This window comes from Staurois parvus, unplaced genomic scaffold (assembly GCF_062004578.1).
Source record: "Staurois parvus isolate SC_StPar_1 unplaced genomic scaffold, SC_StPar_1.0 ptg000242l, whole genome shotgun sequence".
In the NCBI taxonomy this organism is placed as follows: Eukaryota; Metazoa; Chordata; class Amphibia; order Anura; family Ranidae; genus Staurois; species Staurois parvus.
The window spans coordinates 1,765,959-1,782,328 of record NW_028318038.1 but is presented as its reverse complement, the minus strand read 5'-3'; the positions used below and the strand labels follow the sequence as shown (position 1 = coordinate 1,782,328).

At 41.1% G+C, this 16,370-nt stretch overlaps 1 protein-coding gene across 1 annotated transcript in view; it reads right to left on the bottom strand.

Moving 5' to 3' along the window:
- The window catches only part of WDFY2 (WD repeat and FYVE domain containing 2), a 116,040-nt gene that overhangs the window by 25,813 nt on the left and 73,857 nt on the right, over positions 1-16,370 (bottom strand). Inside the window, 3 exon segments of the mRNA XM_089680328.1 lie at positions 2,179-2,284; positions 6,941-7,067; positions 8,616-8,728. Coding sequence (XP_089536454.1) covers positions 2,179-2,284; positions 6,941-7,067; positions 8,616-8,728 — 346 coding nt within the window.

Below are 16,370 nucleotides of genomic sequence, written 5' to 3'. Positions count from 1 at the left end.
AATGAGCAATCTGTGATCTTTGATCTCTCAGTTCTCAGTCTTCGATGCAGCGAGGGATCGATTCTTCATCCACCTAGGCGAGTATAAATGGTTTTTTTTCATAACTCCTTATTTCTCTTTTAACTGATTAATTTTAGGAGAATCTGGTTTCTTTTTACTGAACAAAATACGTAAATTCACTGTGCCACATAAGAATCGGAATCCCACAGATAGGTAATATTATTTCACATTTGCATTAGCAACAGAAATAAGCCAGGAAAAGGAAACAAAACATATAATATAATAAACATCCTGGCAATTATACATATTGTAAAGCTCCTGATAAACAATATTTACATTTTAATTAAAGTGAACACCATATTAAGGAACATGTCAGATTATAAGGATTAAATCCCTTCCATTTCATACAATCATAAAAATGGCATCTTTTCCAAGAGATCATTCAAGCAAAACTAAAATTAGATTTTCCCAAATAAAACTTTAACACAAATAGCAGTCATTTACTCAGTGAGCTTTTACATGTAGGTTGTAGAGTCCATAGAAGCAATGCTGACCCCCAAACAGGAGTGCAAAAACTGACTATAGGAGCTGCCATATTGGCTTTTGATGGACTGTGGGGGCTGTCAAGAAGCAGGATCCCCTTTTGGAGATCCCACAAAATGCACAGTGCAACCTGCCCTGTGATCTGTGTGGTCAGTGCAAGAAAACACTGGCAGCTATCCATTTACCTTACCTTTGTATAGACAGAGCACAGGAGCTGTGCTGGGTGCGGGGTAGAATTATGCTGCTACTGTCAGTTGACAGAGGTTAGAAAGGGGTTTCTTTTCAACCGTGGGAAAATGTGCATATCATGTACTGGAGTTGAATTATTAGGGAGCCCATACATTAAACATTTTTTTTTTTCGTTCACTCAGAGGATTGAACCAAAAGAGTATCCAATTTCCCCATACACACATTCGATGTGGATGGGAAAATCACTCCCACTGTGCTATTGTGTTCTGGCAGCAGGGAGACTTCCTTGCCATCAGAATACACTGAGTAGAGCTGCTGGCTATAGCCTGCGGCATTGATCGATCTTGAAAAAAGAGACAGGCTAGTTGTACAGAAATCAAATCGGTAGGTCGACTTCTGTAAAACCATGTGCCTATAGATCATGGGTGCTCAACCTTTTGAAGAGCAAGGGTCTCTTAAGTGATTTAAATGGGAGAGTCAAACTGCTGCGCTGCTGTGTAGTTTCTATAGAGTGTAGAAAGTGCTCCTTGTGTTCAGTGCTACAATGCACCTCCCTATTGATATATAAACCACTGAGCAGGATTTTCTAAGTTACTTAAGTGATTTAGAAAGCAGCCGCAGGGCCACAATAAAAAAAAATGGTTCAGAATTTAGAATTATTTATTTTGAATAGCATAATGAATGTTTTCCTCCAACAGCCACTGAATGCCAATGGGAGGAGAGAAGGGGAAGCCAGCTTTCATCGGTTGCAGGAGGAAAAGTGAGAGGATCTGTTCCTGTACAAGTTGCCCCCGCTACCCCTCCTGTCCAAGGATAAAACAGAACGTGACTGGGAGGCCGCACGGGCCTCCTGGAGCATGGGGCGGGATCTCCACTGCGACTTATGTTACACAAGTGGTTGGGGTGTGTGGTAAAAACACGTCTTAACTAGGGGGTTTTACTGCCCCCAAACCTCAAATGTAAACAAGTCCTTACTGTCCTGAGCCCCCTATAAGGCAGCTTTTACAATGATGCACTGCGGGTGCAGTGCAGTTCACCGATGGCTTTCCTGTGGGTTATCTGTTCTTTGCCATAGACCATAGAATATCTTGCAGGTGTGGCACACTTTCTGAAAGCACACCAAAACTCCTGCATTGAATTTGAAGTGGAAGGCAACATCAGAGGGCTCTGAGGGAGACATATTGAGCACCCCTGCTATACATGGATTTAAATTCGCCCAGTCCTTGCTGACCGGCTGAATTTCGATCCATGCATAGCTGGCTTTACTTTCTTGGCTTTCCAGAGTAAGTGGATACATGCTCTGTTCTTTTATTACCCCACAATATCATAACTTAGAAACTTTGATTCAGGCACACCTTTAAAAGAAGGAAAGCCTTTAGTTGACTATCACCAAAGTAAGACTTTAACAAAAATTCCAGACTGAAAAGAATAAATCAGGTAACAAACCTCCTGTCTTTCAACATCCATATTCCAGACAACAATACTACCATCCGCGCTGCAGGAGATGAGCTGTCTGGAATGGTGCGCATAGGAGATGGACTGGATTTTATCACTGTGAAAAAAAATGATCCATTTTATTAGAATATGGCAAACAAAAGCTACTGATAACAACCCAAGCAATCATTTTAATAGAATGCTGTCAAAAGACATCATATCATATATTTTGAAGAATACCTGATACACATGTAAGCACTGTTCATTTTATGTTCGGCCCCCAGCACTCCCCACTACAAGAGCCAAAAGGCTGATGTCATGAAACAATCCTCCTGGCCACATCTGAATTGGCTGATGGAGTTCCATATGTGTGCCGAATTTGCCCCGCCAATGAATCCATTTCTTCTAAACCACAATATCAAGACAAATGAAAAATGGATGCTGCATGGGTGACATGGGCAGACACAGCAGTATACATATATATTTGCCTCAATAGGACTTTGTCTAACCGGATTCTTCAGTATTTGCACAGTAGATGAAAGCGTGCCTTTGTTGTAAACATCCTCCTAGATTCCTCATGCCACCCAAAAGCTAGCCATAGACGGCTTGAATTTCAGTTGATGTCTGCTAAATTGCCTGAAATATGAGCTGCGGGTGCCGCTACAAGTGCCACATGAATTGAGAAAAGTAGATTTGAAAATTGACTGAGCTAGTTAGATTACTGGCCTAACAGTGACTGTGCTTTATGGCAGAGCTGTGTAAACTTCAGGACTGGATGCACAGATAAACAAATCATTTTGGCTTTTAAAACATATGTATTTTAACTGTTTAGTTAGCAGTTTGCCTGATGTTCAGCTTAAGCCCTCATGCACACTTGACATTTTTACAGCTGCTGTTTTTGGCTTTTGATGGGTTTTATTGCACACAGACTAATCAACATTTTTTGGCAGGGGGGGGGGGGTTTGGCTGCAAAAAAACCCAGGACTAGTGGGTTTCTATAGGAGTTTTATTAGCTGTAAATACGCTCTAATGCTGAAAAACGCAACAAAATGCGGTAAAACACTGCAAACCGGCGTTTGACTTTTTTTTAACCCAAAAAAATTTTTTTTTGGTTAAAAAACGCTAAAGAACACTGCTAAACGTGAATGCAAAAACGATAAAAGAAGCTGAAAAACTTATGTTTTTGACCTGAGTTTACACAGCTAACATTACCAGCGTTATTAAAACGTCAAGTGTGCATGAGGGCTTAACCTGTTGGGAAGTGATTGGTTGCACCCGCATTTTGAATCCTCAGTTTGACCTCATGTAATCTGCATCTTATATACAAGCAAAGAATACGATAGGCAGTGTTAAAGCTACAAGTCTTGGTACTCTGAGTGACTGACAACATTCACGGGAGAGATTAGAAAGCATGGTGGGTGGAACACAGACGCTTACAGTCCCTGCATGTTCACACTACTGTGGTCTGCAGCACATAGCACACTATGCGCTTCACTCAGCCTTTGTGTACCCAACCACTCCAGGTAAAACCCTCTTTTAGCCCCAAAGTCATTAGGAACATGACAGGCACTCCATTTTGACACTGTGGGGTTGATTTACTAAAAGGATAGAGCAAAATCTGGTGCAACTCTGCATAGAAACCAATCAGCTTCCAGGTTTTATTATCAAAGTTTAATTAAACAAACTGAAGTTAGAAGCTGATTGGCTACCATGCACAGCTGCACTAGATTCTGAGCGCTCCAGTTTTAGTAAATCAATCCGCTTTGCGTCTAGTTAAAAACAAAAAAGCACAAACAAACAGTTCTTTAATGAAGTGTCAGAAAAGAAGTCTGAGAATCACATCTCACCAGACATTTCTCTATAGAGGGAGTGAAATGCTCCACGGCCTGTTTCCAGGCAACAGATATTATCAGGCCTCCCTAGGTGCATGAAAGATGCTCAGTGGGATTGTGTGCAAAACACTAAAATCATTGGACACAAATGACTTCTTCACAACTTAGAATAAAAACAGCAACAGTTGTCATGGACTAAATCACTGACTCGCATGTCATTTTATTATAACCAAAAACGCATGGCTTTACATGGAGGACACATTTTGTAAGAGAACTGAAGGGAGAGGTAAAGATTAACATTGTGTTGCTTAATATACCTAGAATGTGTGTGTGAGTATATATATATATATATATACATACATACATACATACACACACACACTTTATTAGGTACACCTGTTCAATTGCTTGGTAACACAAATTCCTAATCAGCCAATCAGATGGTAGCAAAGCAATGCATTTTCGGCATCTAGACATGGTGAAGATGACTTACTGAAGTGCAAACCGAGCATCAGAATGGGGAAGAAAGGGGATTTAAGTGACTATGAAAGCGGCATGATTGTTGGTGCCAGACAGACTGGTTTGAGTATTTCAAAAACTGCTGATCTACTGGGATTTTCACACACAACCATCTCTAGCGTTTACAAAGAATGGTCCAAAAAAAAAGAAAAAAATCCAATGAGCGGCAGTTGTGTGGATGAAAATGCCTTGTTGATGTCAGAGGAGAATGGGCAGACTGGTTCAAGATGATAGAAAGGCAACAGTAACTCAAATAACCACTCGTTACAACCAAGGTATGCAGAATACCATCTCTGAATGCACAACCAGGGGCAGACTGATTATTTGGGCACTCGGGCAGTGCCAGAGGTCAATAGAGGGCCCCATGAGAGGCTCAGTCTGTCCCCTGGATGTGCCCACAATGCTGCTAAAAAGAGAAAGTACTGGCCGACTGGGATCAGAGAGCGATGGTGGACGGGGCGGCAGGCGCTTCGGCCACCTCTCCTCTTTGGCGATTCAGGGGGCGGGTCCACATCCCTGCCATGGATGCTGAACTTGGAGAGCTGGAGGGCGGGCACAGTGCACTGAAGAGCAGAGTCGTCGCTGAGCTGGCCTGGCAGCATGTCAGTGTGTGTGTAATGCCCAGGTGACAGCACTGCAGCTTAATATGTCTATTTAGTGTAGTAGTCAGGCTGTGTTCTATCCCGCCCAGTGTCCATGCCAGGTGCTATCCTGCCCCTAATAACCCTGATTTCTATATTCCCTATAAAAAACACTGATATCTATACACTGACTGCTATTCCATACATAGATAGATAGATAGATAGATAGATAGATAGATAGATAGATAGATAGATAGATAGATAGATAGATATATATATATCTATCTATATACATATATATGTCACATCACCGATATCTGAATAAAGTGGCACTCAGTATACAGATGTCGGTGTTATATATAGGGAATAGTACTCAGTGTACAGATGTCAGTGTTATATAGAGAGAATAGCACTCCGTGTACAGATGTCAGTGTTATATAGAGAGAATAGCACTCCGTGTACAGATGTCAGTGTTATATATAGAGAATAGCACTCCGTGTACAGATGTCAGTGTTATATATAGGAAATAGCACTCAGTGTACAGATGTCAGTGTTATATATAGGGAATAGAACTCAGTGTACAGATGTCGGTGTAATATATAGGGAATAGCACTCCGTGTACAGATGTCAGTGTTCTATATAGGGAACAGCACTCAGTGTACAGATGTCAGTGTTCTATATAGGGAACAGCACTCAGTGTACAGATGTCAGTGTTCTATATAGGGAACAGCACTCAGTGTACTGATGTCAGTGTGATATATAGGGAACAGCACTCAGTGTACAGATGTCAGTGTTCTATATAGGGAACAGCAATCAGTGTACAGATGTCAGTGTGATATATAGGGAACAGCACTCAGTGTACAGATGTCAGTGTTCTATATTGTGTTATTCCCTATATATAACACTAATATCTGTACAATGAGTACAGGAAATGGAGACTACAATTCGCATAGACTCACCAAAATTGGACAATAGAAGATTGGAAAAACGTTGCCTGGTCTGAGAAGTCTTGATTTCAGCTGCAACATTCAGGTAGGGTCAGAATTTGGTGTAAACAAGATGAAAGCATGGATCCATCCTGCCTTCTATCGCACACACATTGCTCCCCCGTGTATGCCATACACACACACAATCAGTCCTACATTTGTTCTATACATTCACACATACATACACTGCAAGTAAGGTCAAAGTAAAGTCAGAATGTCTCATCTGCATATTCCTGGTCCCAATGTCTCAAAGACTGAAGCAACAGGATCAGTATAAGGCCTTGCGTACCTAACCATACAACCATTCAATGGTCTATATAAAGTTATAAAGTATAATGCACACTATAATTTCATGAATAAAAAAAGAATTATTATTAAAAAAAAAAAAAAAATGGAGCCCTGCCATCCTTCCAGACAATGATGTGCTTGGATACAGAATCTTTGGAAACTATGTGACCAGCCTCAAAGTGGTTGTAAAAGCGGAGGGCTTTTCCACGCAGGAATGTGAAAAAGCTTCAGTGTGCAGCTTCCCTCCTCAGCCTCCCCTAATACTTACCTGAGCCCAATAAAGCGATGTACACATCAGTAATGGTTCTGCTGGGTCTCTCCCTCCTCATTGGCTAAGACACAGCAGTAGAAGCCATTGGCTCCCATTGCTGTCAATCACAGCCAGCGAGGAGCGACACAGAGCAGGGGGGAAGAGCCAGGGGTACCATAGGGGATCCCGAGAAGAGGAGAAGGATTAGGCTGCTTTGTGCAAAACCATTACACAGAGCAGGTAAGTATAACATGTTTGTTATTTAAAAAAAAACCTAAACCTTTAGTACCACTTTAATCATCCCCCATCAGTGCTTACTTGTGCCCTTGAAGTTCCAGTGCCGTTCCTTTTCGTCCCCCAATATCCCACATGATGATGGAATGATCCGAGCTTCCTGAGAACAGAAGTCTTTGTACCGGATCCCAGCACAAGGTGGTCACCCCAGCTGCAAGTAAAGAAAGTACACAGAAATGTATGTGGAAAGTAGTACAAGCGCCTAAGTGTATAAGTAACAAGCTGCTATGCACAAAAAAGGTACCAATATCACCCTAAAAACAACAATGTATATATGAAGTGCAGCGCTCGGTATTAAAAACAAATATTATTGGAATGGAGGTTGATCCCATACAAATGCTCAAAAAACAAAGAAATTGTCCAGGAAATGAATATGAAAATTAAAGTGCTCAGGTGACATGAGAGTCCGGTATCCGTGTGGTAGTGATAAAGCAATGCTCACTCACCGGACGCGCATATTAAATGCGCTTTTGTGTATAAAAAATCCAGATGTCATCTGCTAGTGGATGGTCCTCCTCCTACCACACGGACTCTCATGTCACCTAAGCACTTTAATTTTCATATTAATTTCCTGGACTATTTCTTTGTTTTTTGAGCATTTGTATGAGATCAATCTCCATTCCAATACATATATTTGTTTTTAATACCGAGCGCTGCACTTCATATATACAAAGAAAGTACACAGATGCACATAAATTAAAAAAAAACAAAACTACTATAATAAACAAGCATGAAATCATTGCTCATGTTTTCCAGCGACTACTACACTATGGAAGCTTACCACAATTTGATAAAATGATGTATATGAGCCTTTCACTGTTCACTGCCCACCCCTGCTGTCCTAGATGTCATCACATAGACAGGAGGGGAGGAGGGTTCGGTTGGGAACAGTGCACCACAACCAATACCATCCCAGCCACTTCCCTGCCTAACTCAGCATGGGGATGCGATCTACCCCTCAGCTGTCTGCTACTGACAGGTAGATCACTGCGGAACCCCTGAGAACCTCTCGCTGAACCCCGGTTGAGAAACACTGCTATAGAGTGTACCCAAGATGTATGAAACCCAATACTTGATGAATGACATTTCTAATATTTGGCAAGTAAAATAGTTCACAGAGGCATATTTCAATTGTTTATTTAGCTGCTTGAATGGCACTCTTCTTTTATATTATCCTGGATAACACACAATACAAAAGAGCAAAGTGTAAATGTGATTATTAACATCTAAAGGACAGACAATGTGAGGCTGTTCCATCATAGCACAGTCATGGAAAAAGCTCAGCTAAAAGATCTGGGGATTAAGAGAAGTCTAAGTGAGTAAATTGCTGTAATTAGAGGTTAGTGTTAATTCCTAGATGCTTAACACAGCCTGGGAGAGGCGTGGATCAATGTCATTTGAAAGGACTTTTTCTCGGTAACATTTACACAGGGCCCTGGAGTTCAGCTGGATGCTGAGATTAATCTGATGTGTACAGCATTGCCAAAAGGAATATACAAGCTGTGCTTCTGAAAGCACAGCACAGGAAAATCACAAAAACAATGTCTCAGTATAAAATGATATTTTATTCTAATTAGTAATGGTGACATTTATAAAAGTGCTCTTGGAGGCTTGAAGGGGTGGCACAGGGCCTGAGGAGCTTTACTACGTAGGAGATAAAATGATGTCTTGTGAAATCATTCCACTGAAACCCACTCACCTGTATGTCCCTTAAATGTGGTAATGAGGCTGCAGTTGTCTTGTTCAAGTTTTAAAATGGTCACCTGTCCAGAATAATCCCCGACAAATACGTGTCTTGTCTCCACATCGAATCTGTCAAGCTGATGTTAAGGCACATACAGGCAAAAGGCAGAATGCTTTACCTCTACTGCTTTAAATCAAAATCACATGCAGTACTCATATCAGCTTTATCCTTAAAGGGTTTACCAAAAAGCTGCTTATACATGTATGTGGAGCCTGAAGATATAAACAAACTCTGCTTTCACCAAAGGTAAATCATGCCCTTACTTTCGGTGTAGGCCATTTATGTACCTCCCGAAGCCTGGCAAACCCCCTCGGAGATGGCATCATTCTGTCCTGCCTTGTTGCTAGGACATGGCCAAGACACTACAAGTCAATTTCTCTCCCCTATTGCAGTAGCTCTCAGCTCAGCAAAGCTGATGATAGTGGACCACACGTGTAGGGGACTGAAAGCTCGCTCCTGTGATAGTGGGGGTGAGCAGTAATGGCTGGGACTGTCTTAGCAACAAGGCAGGATAGGAAGCGGTCATCTCTGGTAGTTTTCCAGCCAGGTTTCGGTAGGTATGTAAATGGCCTATACCTACAGCAATCCAACTTGAGTCAAAGCTGCACAGTTTGTTTTATCTACATGCACCCCTTTTCTGCATAGGCAGTTTTTTTTGGTAATGGTGAACTAACTCAAAGTTTTTATACAATACAGTTTCACATTTTTTCATCCTTTGTTTCATCTCAACACTTTAGATCTTCTCCTGCCTCTTTCAGCCACTTCCTGTATCATGCAACAGCTACATATCATTGTTCTGGTCCAGCTTCCTGATGTTGACAATGGTGGACTACTCCTGAACAATGAGTCAGCATAGTTTAAGTTTCCATCAGGGACACATGTGTCAACGTGACAACACAGGAACACAATTGGGAAACAGTTGTCACCTTAAAACAGGATGTGCCTAAATAATGACTTTTATGGCAGGATCTCAGGCATGTTTTAATAAAATATGCAAGTTTAAAAAGACAGAAAACAACAGTACACATTAAAGTTTATGTAAAATCAGTCACTAAAACATCACAACGTTTAGAGCGACCCTCTCATGAAATCAGTAGTCATCAACAGCACTCTCCCAGCAAAAGGAGAGAGTACATTTTCTTACTGAAATGAGCAGAGCGTTTCGTCTGAATTCTGTTGAAAAACCAACACTTTGGGAGTGCTGATCTCCTGATAGCCTGCAGCACTCAGTAGTTCCTCCTGCAGACCTCCAGGACACTACAAGGCATGGAGAACAATGGAAGGAACCACTTAGTGCAGCAGGGTCCAAGAGATCGACACTCCACAAATTTATGGTTTCCCAGTGGCTGTCAGAGGAAGACATCTCTTCATCAGAACAACATTTGGTGGCACAAGTAGCAGGAGAGGTGAGAATTGTCTCCTTGCCTGCAGGGAGAGCCAATTTAAGACTGGCCTGTTAACAGTCTGTTCAGAGGAAGAGGAAGCATGTGCTGTGCACACACAAAGTCACAGCATGTAACCCTATGTATGCAGATTCATGTCCTAATGCATTAGAGGGCCAGTTCACCAAAGCTTGGACTGCTGGAGAGATTTACAGGTCATAAGGCACTCTCAATTGGTTTAAACCTTTGAAAACACAACTGTACTCATGACAAAATCATCACTGCACACTTTTTCTTTGGGCGAAGCTTGACCAATGTCTACGATACTCGTCACCGCTGTTTGCTCTTCTGCAGCTTCTAGTAAGTTGCCAGTAGTACAGATAACTTTTGCCTTCTGCATGGTCACCAAAAACGTCACCTAGCTTTGAAAGCTATTTAAAAATGTAAAGATAATTGTACAGACTTCTGTAGGCCAACTCTATTTACTAAGAACAATAAAGGGTTAAATAATGCAGCTTGCAAAAATACTTGTCTAATCCAAAGGTTTTAGAAGTTCCTTCTAGAAGGTCACACCCGATCTCCATATGAATTTCATTTCCACATTAAACATGTGCTGGGCGTCACATCAAACAATCCACCAAAGCAAGTACATTCCACCCATCTATGCTGCACGTCTCGGCATTAGAACGGATTGCTGGTTGTTATAAGCACATTAATACTTCAATTCTGATATGGTGGCTACGTGGTTAGCACTCTTGCCTTGTAGAGCTGGGATGGTGAGTTAAATTCTTACTGAGGAATCTATTTGCATGGGGATTGAATGTGTTCCCCAGTTTTACTCTGGTTACCCTACAAAAACCAAAGACATACTGGTAGGTGTGAAAAAGTTTCTGATAAAAATGGTCCTTCTGTGTATGTATGTACGTGGGACTGTACATTTCTTCTGAGGCAGGTTTCAGTCCTTTGTACAGAGCTGAGGAAAAAAAATGTCAATGCAGCGCAAATAAGTTCTGCGATTTTAGTCTGCACATATATCATTTTAAATCCAATAATGTAATATATATAATGTAGTCCAACCATTGGCCATCTTCCAGTTGTACAATTTAAGAGAACAGGATTATATGGGCTCTCCAGAAGAACATCTCTTCCACCAGTCAGCAGTGGACAGAGAAGAATGACGTTTCCTTGTTGCTCTAGCTGGTGGCTATGCTTAGCACCTGACTACACATCCTTCAGACAAGGCTAATATATTTAGGTTCTAGTCGGTAAGCCATATTGTAGTCATGTATTGAACACACATTTTACAGTCCGATGGTGTAGCACCCACAATAACCAAAATGGATTTCTTGTTACTGAAACCTGAATGCAGTTAGTGTAGTAGTTAAAGCAAGGGCAAGAATGAGAACCCAAAACCTTTAGAAACAAGACAACGATGGCAGCTGTCATAAGTCTGTCCAGACAGGTTCCCTTTAACCTCCTTAGCGTTTTTCCCGAGTGTAGCTCAGGGTAAAATTTCAATACCAAGAGCGGTAACCCCGAACTACACTCGGGCTTACCATGCGGCGTTGCTCAGGGGGACCCTGCAGCACTTACCTTGTCCTTCACTCCCGCGATATGTCCCCTGCAGCGTCTCCGGCCGATGCCGGCATCTGGCTTCCGTGTTCCGGTCCCTGTGATGTCGGGACGTACGGGCGCTGGAACCGGCGGGAAATTTGACATTTTTAAAAAATGTCATTTTTGCTGTCATTGCCGTTTCAATGCATTTCACATATATTTTGTCCCTACTGCTTTGTCCTGTGCCCTGCCTGCATTTTGACTGTTCTTTCTGCCTGGAAACATAGAAAAGTCCATGGCGTCCAAAAAGCGTCCCTTTACATCAAAAGCAGTTTTAGAACAGCGATAGTAAATCAGAACCACTTGCAGAATTGAGTGATGATTCGTCGGGAAATTAGTCATCAGACACTGAAAACGATTTTGCGACTTTGCTCAGCGATGTGCGAATTTGCCTCTGTATTTCAAATTTCAGTGTTTTTGGTTTAATTATATTATTGAATTAAATGTATATTATTTTTTATGATTATTTATTAAATTATAATTTATGATTTCGTGTTTCAAGTTTTATCATAACCGGAATGTTTACTAGACTCTTGTTCGTACAGATTTCAGTGAGTTATTCCTAAAAATTACAGGCCTACAATAAAAAACTACATATTTCCATGCAAAAAAATGGTACCGCTTTCAGCACAAAAAAATCGGAAAGAATCATACCGCCAAGGAGGTTAAACAAAGTAAACAAGGGTTCCTCTTTAATAAGTGAATGGCTAAACCAGAAGCAGAGATCAGAGAGCTGGTCTCCTTCAGCATACACGTGACTTAGAAATATAGACATATAAATGCTACTTTGGCAGCCTCATGACTTTATATATTCAGGCAGCTTTTCTTTTTTTTTTTTAACCAGTTCTAGCTACTTCACACTGGTTCTGGTATGCAAGTTGCCAGACAAGACTGGTAGCAGGAGTTTAATGACCACTGAGCTACAAACTCTACATAGTTCAACCAAGATATTTCAGTAGATACCTCAATAATGGATCTCATTATTTGCTAATGAGTTAAACAACGCAACATCTTTTTTTCCTCTTAGTTTTGGTTGCCAGCTGTTATCAACTCTGCTCTGCTGATAATGTGGGAATCTCATGGTCCCTGTTGGATTTTGTATTTGTTTTATACATGTCAGAAGGAGAAATACTAATGCCTAGTGCACACAATCAGAAAATCGGACAAAAAATACCGCTTTTAAATAGATTGTACAATAATCTGATCATTAGTACACAAGTTTCGAGAGCTGATCATGACAGCTCATGATAAATTATCCAAAGGGACAAACACGAAAATTTTTCTTGTACGATATCAGAATGTATGATTTTTGTTTATTCATTACAGTATTCGTCCGAAAAAAAATCGAATCGGAAGACCAAGACCACGCATGCTCCCACAGTTCTGAACTTCTGCTCTGCCACTTTTCTGCTCAGAGATCCTAGTTGCAAAGGACCTGAGGATGCCACAAGCAGAGTTAGAGATGGAGAGAGTTGTAGGCATAGAGCTTCCGGCAGAACAGCGATGTACAGTGCCCTGAAAAAGTATTCGTAACCCTTGAAATTTTCCACATTCTGTCATGTTACAACCAAAAACGTAAATGTTTTTTATTGGTATTTGATGTCATAGACCAACACAAAGTGGCACATAATTGTGAAGTGGAAGGAAAATGATAAATGGGTTTCAAAATTTTTTACAAATAAATATGTGAAAAGTGTGGTGTGCACTTGTATTCCCCTCTGAGTCAATACTTTGTAGAATCACAATTCGCTGCAATTACAGCTGCAAGTCTTTTTGGGGATGTCTCTACCAGCTTTGCACATCTACAGAGTGAAATGTTTGCCCATTCTTTCTTGCAAAATAGCTCAAGCTCTGTCAGATTGGATGGAGAGCATCTGTGAACAGCAAACTACAGAAACTCAATTGGATTTAGGTCTGGACTTTGACTGGACCATTCTAACACATGAATATTTTTTGATCTAAACTATTCCATTGTAGCTCTGGCTGTATGTTTAGGGTTGTTGTCCTGCTGGAAGGTGAACCTCCGCCCCAGTCTCAGGTCTTCTAAGATTGCCCTGTATTTTGCTGCATCCATCTTCCCATTACCTCTGACCAGCTTCCCTGTCCCTGCTGAAAAAATGCATCCCCACAACATGATCCTGCCACCACTATGTTTCACAGTGGGGATGGTGTGTTCAGGGTGATGTGCAGTGTTAGTTTTCCGTCACACATAGCGCTTTGCTTTTAGGCCATAAAGTTAAATTTTGGTCTCATCTGACCAGAGCAACTTCTTCCACATGTTTGCTGTTTCCCCCACATGGCTTCTCACAAACTGCAAATGGGACTTCTTATGGCTTTCTTTCAACAATGGCTTTCTTCTTGCCACTCTTACATAAAGGCCAGATTTGTGTAGTGCACGACTAATAGTTGTCCTGTGGACAGATTCTCCCACCTGAGCTGTGGATCTCTGCAGCTCCTCCAGAGTTACCATGGGCCTCTTAGCTGCTTCTCCGATTAATGCTCGCCTTGCCTGACCTGTCCCTTTAGGTGGACGGCCATTTTCGGATGATGGATTGAACAGTGCTCTGTGAGATGTTCAAAGCTTGGGATATTTTTTATAACCAAACTCTACTTTAAACTTCTCCACAATTTTATCCCTGACCTGTCTGGTGTGTTCCTTGGCCTTCATGATGCTGTTTGTTCAATAATGTTCTCTAACAAACCTCTGAGGGCTTCACAGAACAGCTGTATTTATACTGAGATTAAATTACACACAGGTGGACTCTATTTACTAATCAGGTGACTTCTGAAGGAAATTGGTTCCATTAGATTTTAGTTAGGGGTATCAGAGTAAACGGGGCTGAATACAAACGCACGCCACATTTTTCACATATTTGTAAAAAAATTTGAAAACGATTTATCATTTTCCTTCCACTTCACAATTATGTGCCACTTTGTGTTGTCTATCATATAAAATCTCAATAAAATACATTTTACATTTTTGGTTGTAACATGACAAAATGTGGAAAATTTCAAGGGGTATGAATACTTTTTCAAGGCACTGTAATTGCAGCTACATCATTGACCAGATTGAATGCCCACACTGTTGCCCGCCCAAACACCATATAATGGCTCAGCGTTATTGGCATATGCCGTTTTGCAGGACACAGGATGTGACGTAGGTTGCCTTGAAGATCTCTTTTCCTACTTCCTCAGACAGAGTACTTTATGAATGTAAATCATAACATCCCTGGGTACAAAACAGTGTTTTGTTTTGTTTTTCTTGCATAGATTGTTCATTTGGCAGAGTGTGCTAAGAGATCAGATAACAGGAGAATTGTGCTCTTGGATCTGTAAAGTTCACCATACAATCTGATTTTACAATCTCCTGTAGATCTACCATCAACTATGTAGTACAAGGGCCTGCCTGACTGGATACAGAGTGATTGGGTAAATAGGTTTGTCCTCCTATTCCATAGCTCTGCAAAATCTAAAATAAATTGTACAGAGATTGTACAATCAGATTGCATTATGTATGGCCACCTTTATAAACCTAAAATGAACAAGTTGTGCTTTCAGTGCCATGAATTGTTAACGGCACAGCAAACACATTTTTCCATGTGAAAAAATAAGTGGCAATCACAGCAAAACACATAGTAAAAAACGCGACACCCACATCACTCCAAAATGTTCCTTGAGCCACATGAAGTGCAGCCCATTGAAATCAACAGGCTGCCCTATGCGTGTAACGGGAAACACAAGCCAAAACACATGTGCTCTCACTAGGATAGGTGTGAATGGAGTCTGAAAGTGAAACTGGTTTGTTCACACAAGAACAATACGGCTCCATTTACATCTGAGCGTTTCTGAACGCATGGTACACTGCACAGAAAATGTGTGTTTTCCCTTGCATTTCAGAAATGTGCTGCACCAAACATCACAGTAAAAAAAAGCACCACACTCCAAAATTAAAAAAAAAAAAAAAAAAGTTCTGGAGCTTCTTTGGGGGCGACTACTATGTGTAGGGCAGCCCATTCAAGTGGATGAGCTGCCCTATGCGTGACAAGTAAAAATGCTCAAAAACACCCCCCCAAAAAAAAAACCATGCAGGAATGAGAGTTCCATTCTCCTGTTTCAATACTAAAGCTCTATCCACATAGGCTGTTATCTGATCTCTCAGCACAAAACAAACGATCTATGCAAGATGAAAGTTAAATTAGAAAAATAAAAATCGATGTCTGTGTATTTAGTGAGAACAGTCATCACTGATTGATTGCATTTCATTTAATAGTTGTGCACCTGGAAGTGGGTGGGAGGTAAGTGGGTAGATGATGCAGGATGAGTGCTAATGAGGTCAGTTGGACAACTCCTTTCCAAGTCATGACCAAAGGTCTCTAAAGTGAAGTAAGGCAGAAGTCATGGAGAAGATTTTTATACAGCCATCTGGACACTGACATAAAAGGAGAAAAAATGGAAAACTTTTGAATTTTGAAGGTACAATTATTATATATTGGTGCATAGAGGAGCTGAAGAAAGGACAAGCTCCATTGAGGACATGGCTACCCTACGTGTGCAAAGCTCTAAGCCCATGCAACGACAACTTACTACCCATGGGGCCGATTGGAGGACCTTGAAAATAGGCTCCACAAAAACAACATCTGGTGGTCCGCCTCAGCCCCCTTTTTTTTTTTTTTTTACTAAAGCTGCTGGACTATAAAGATCAAGATCTGATCCT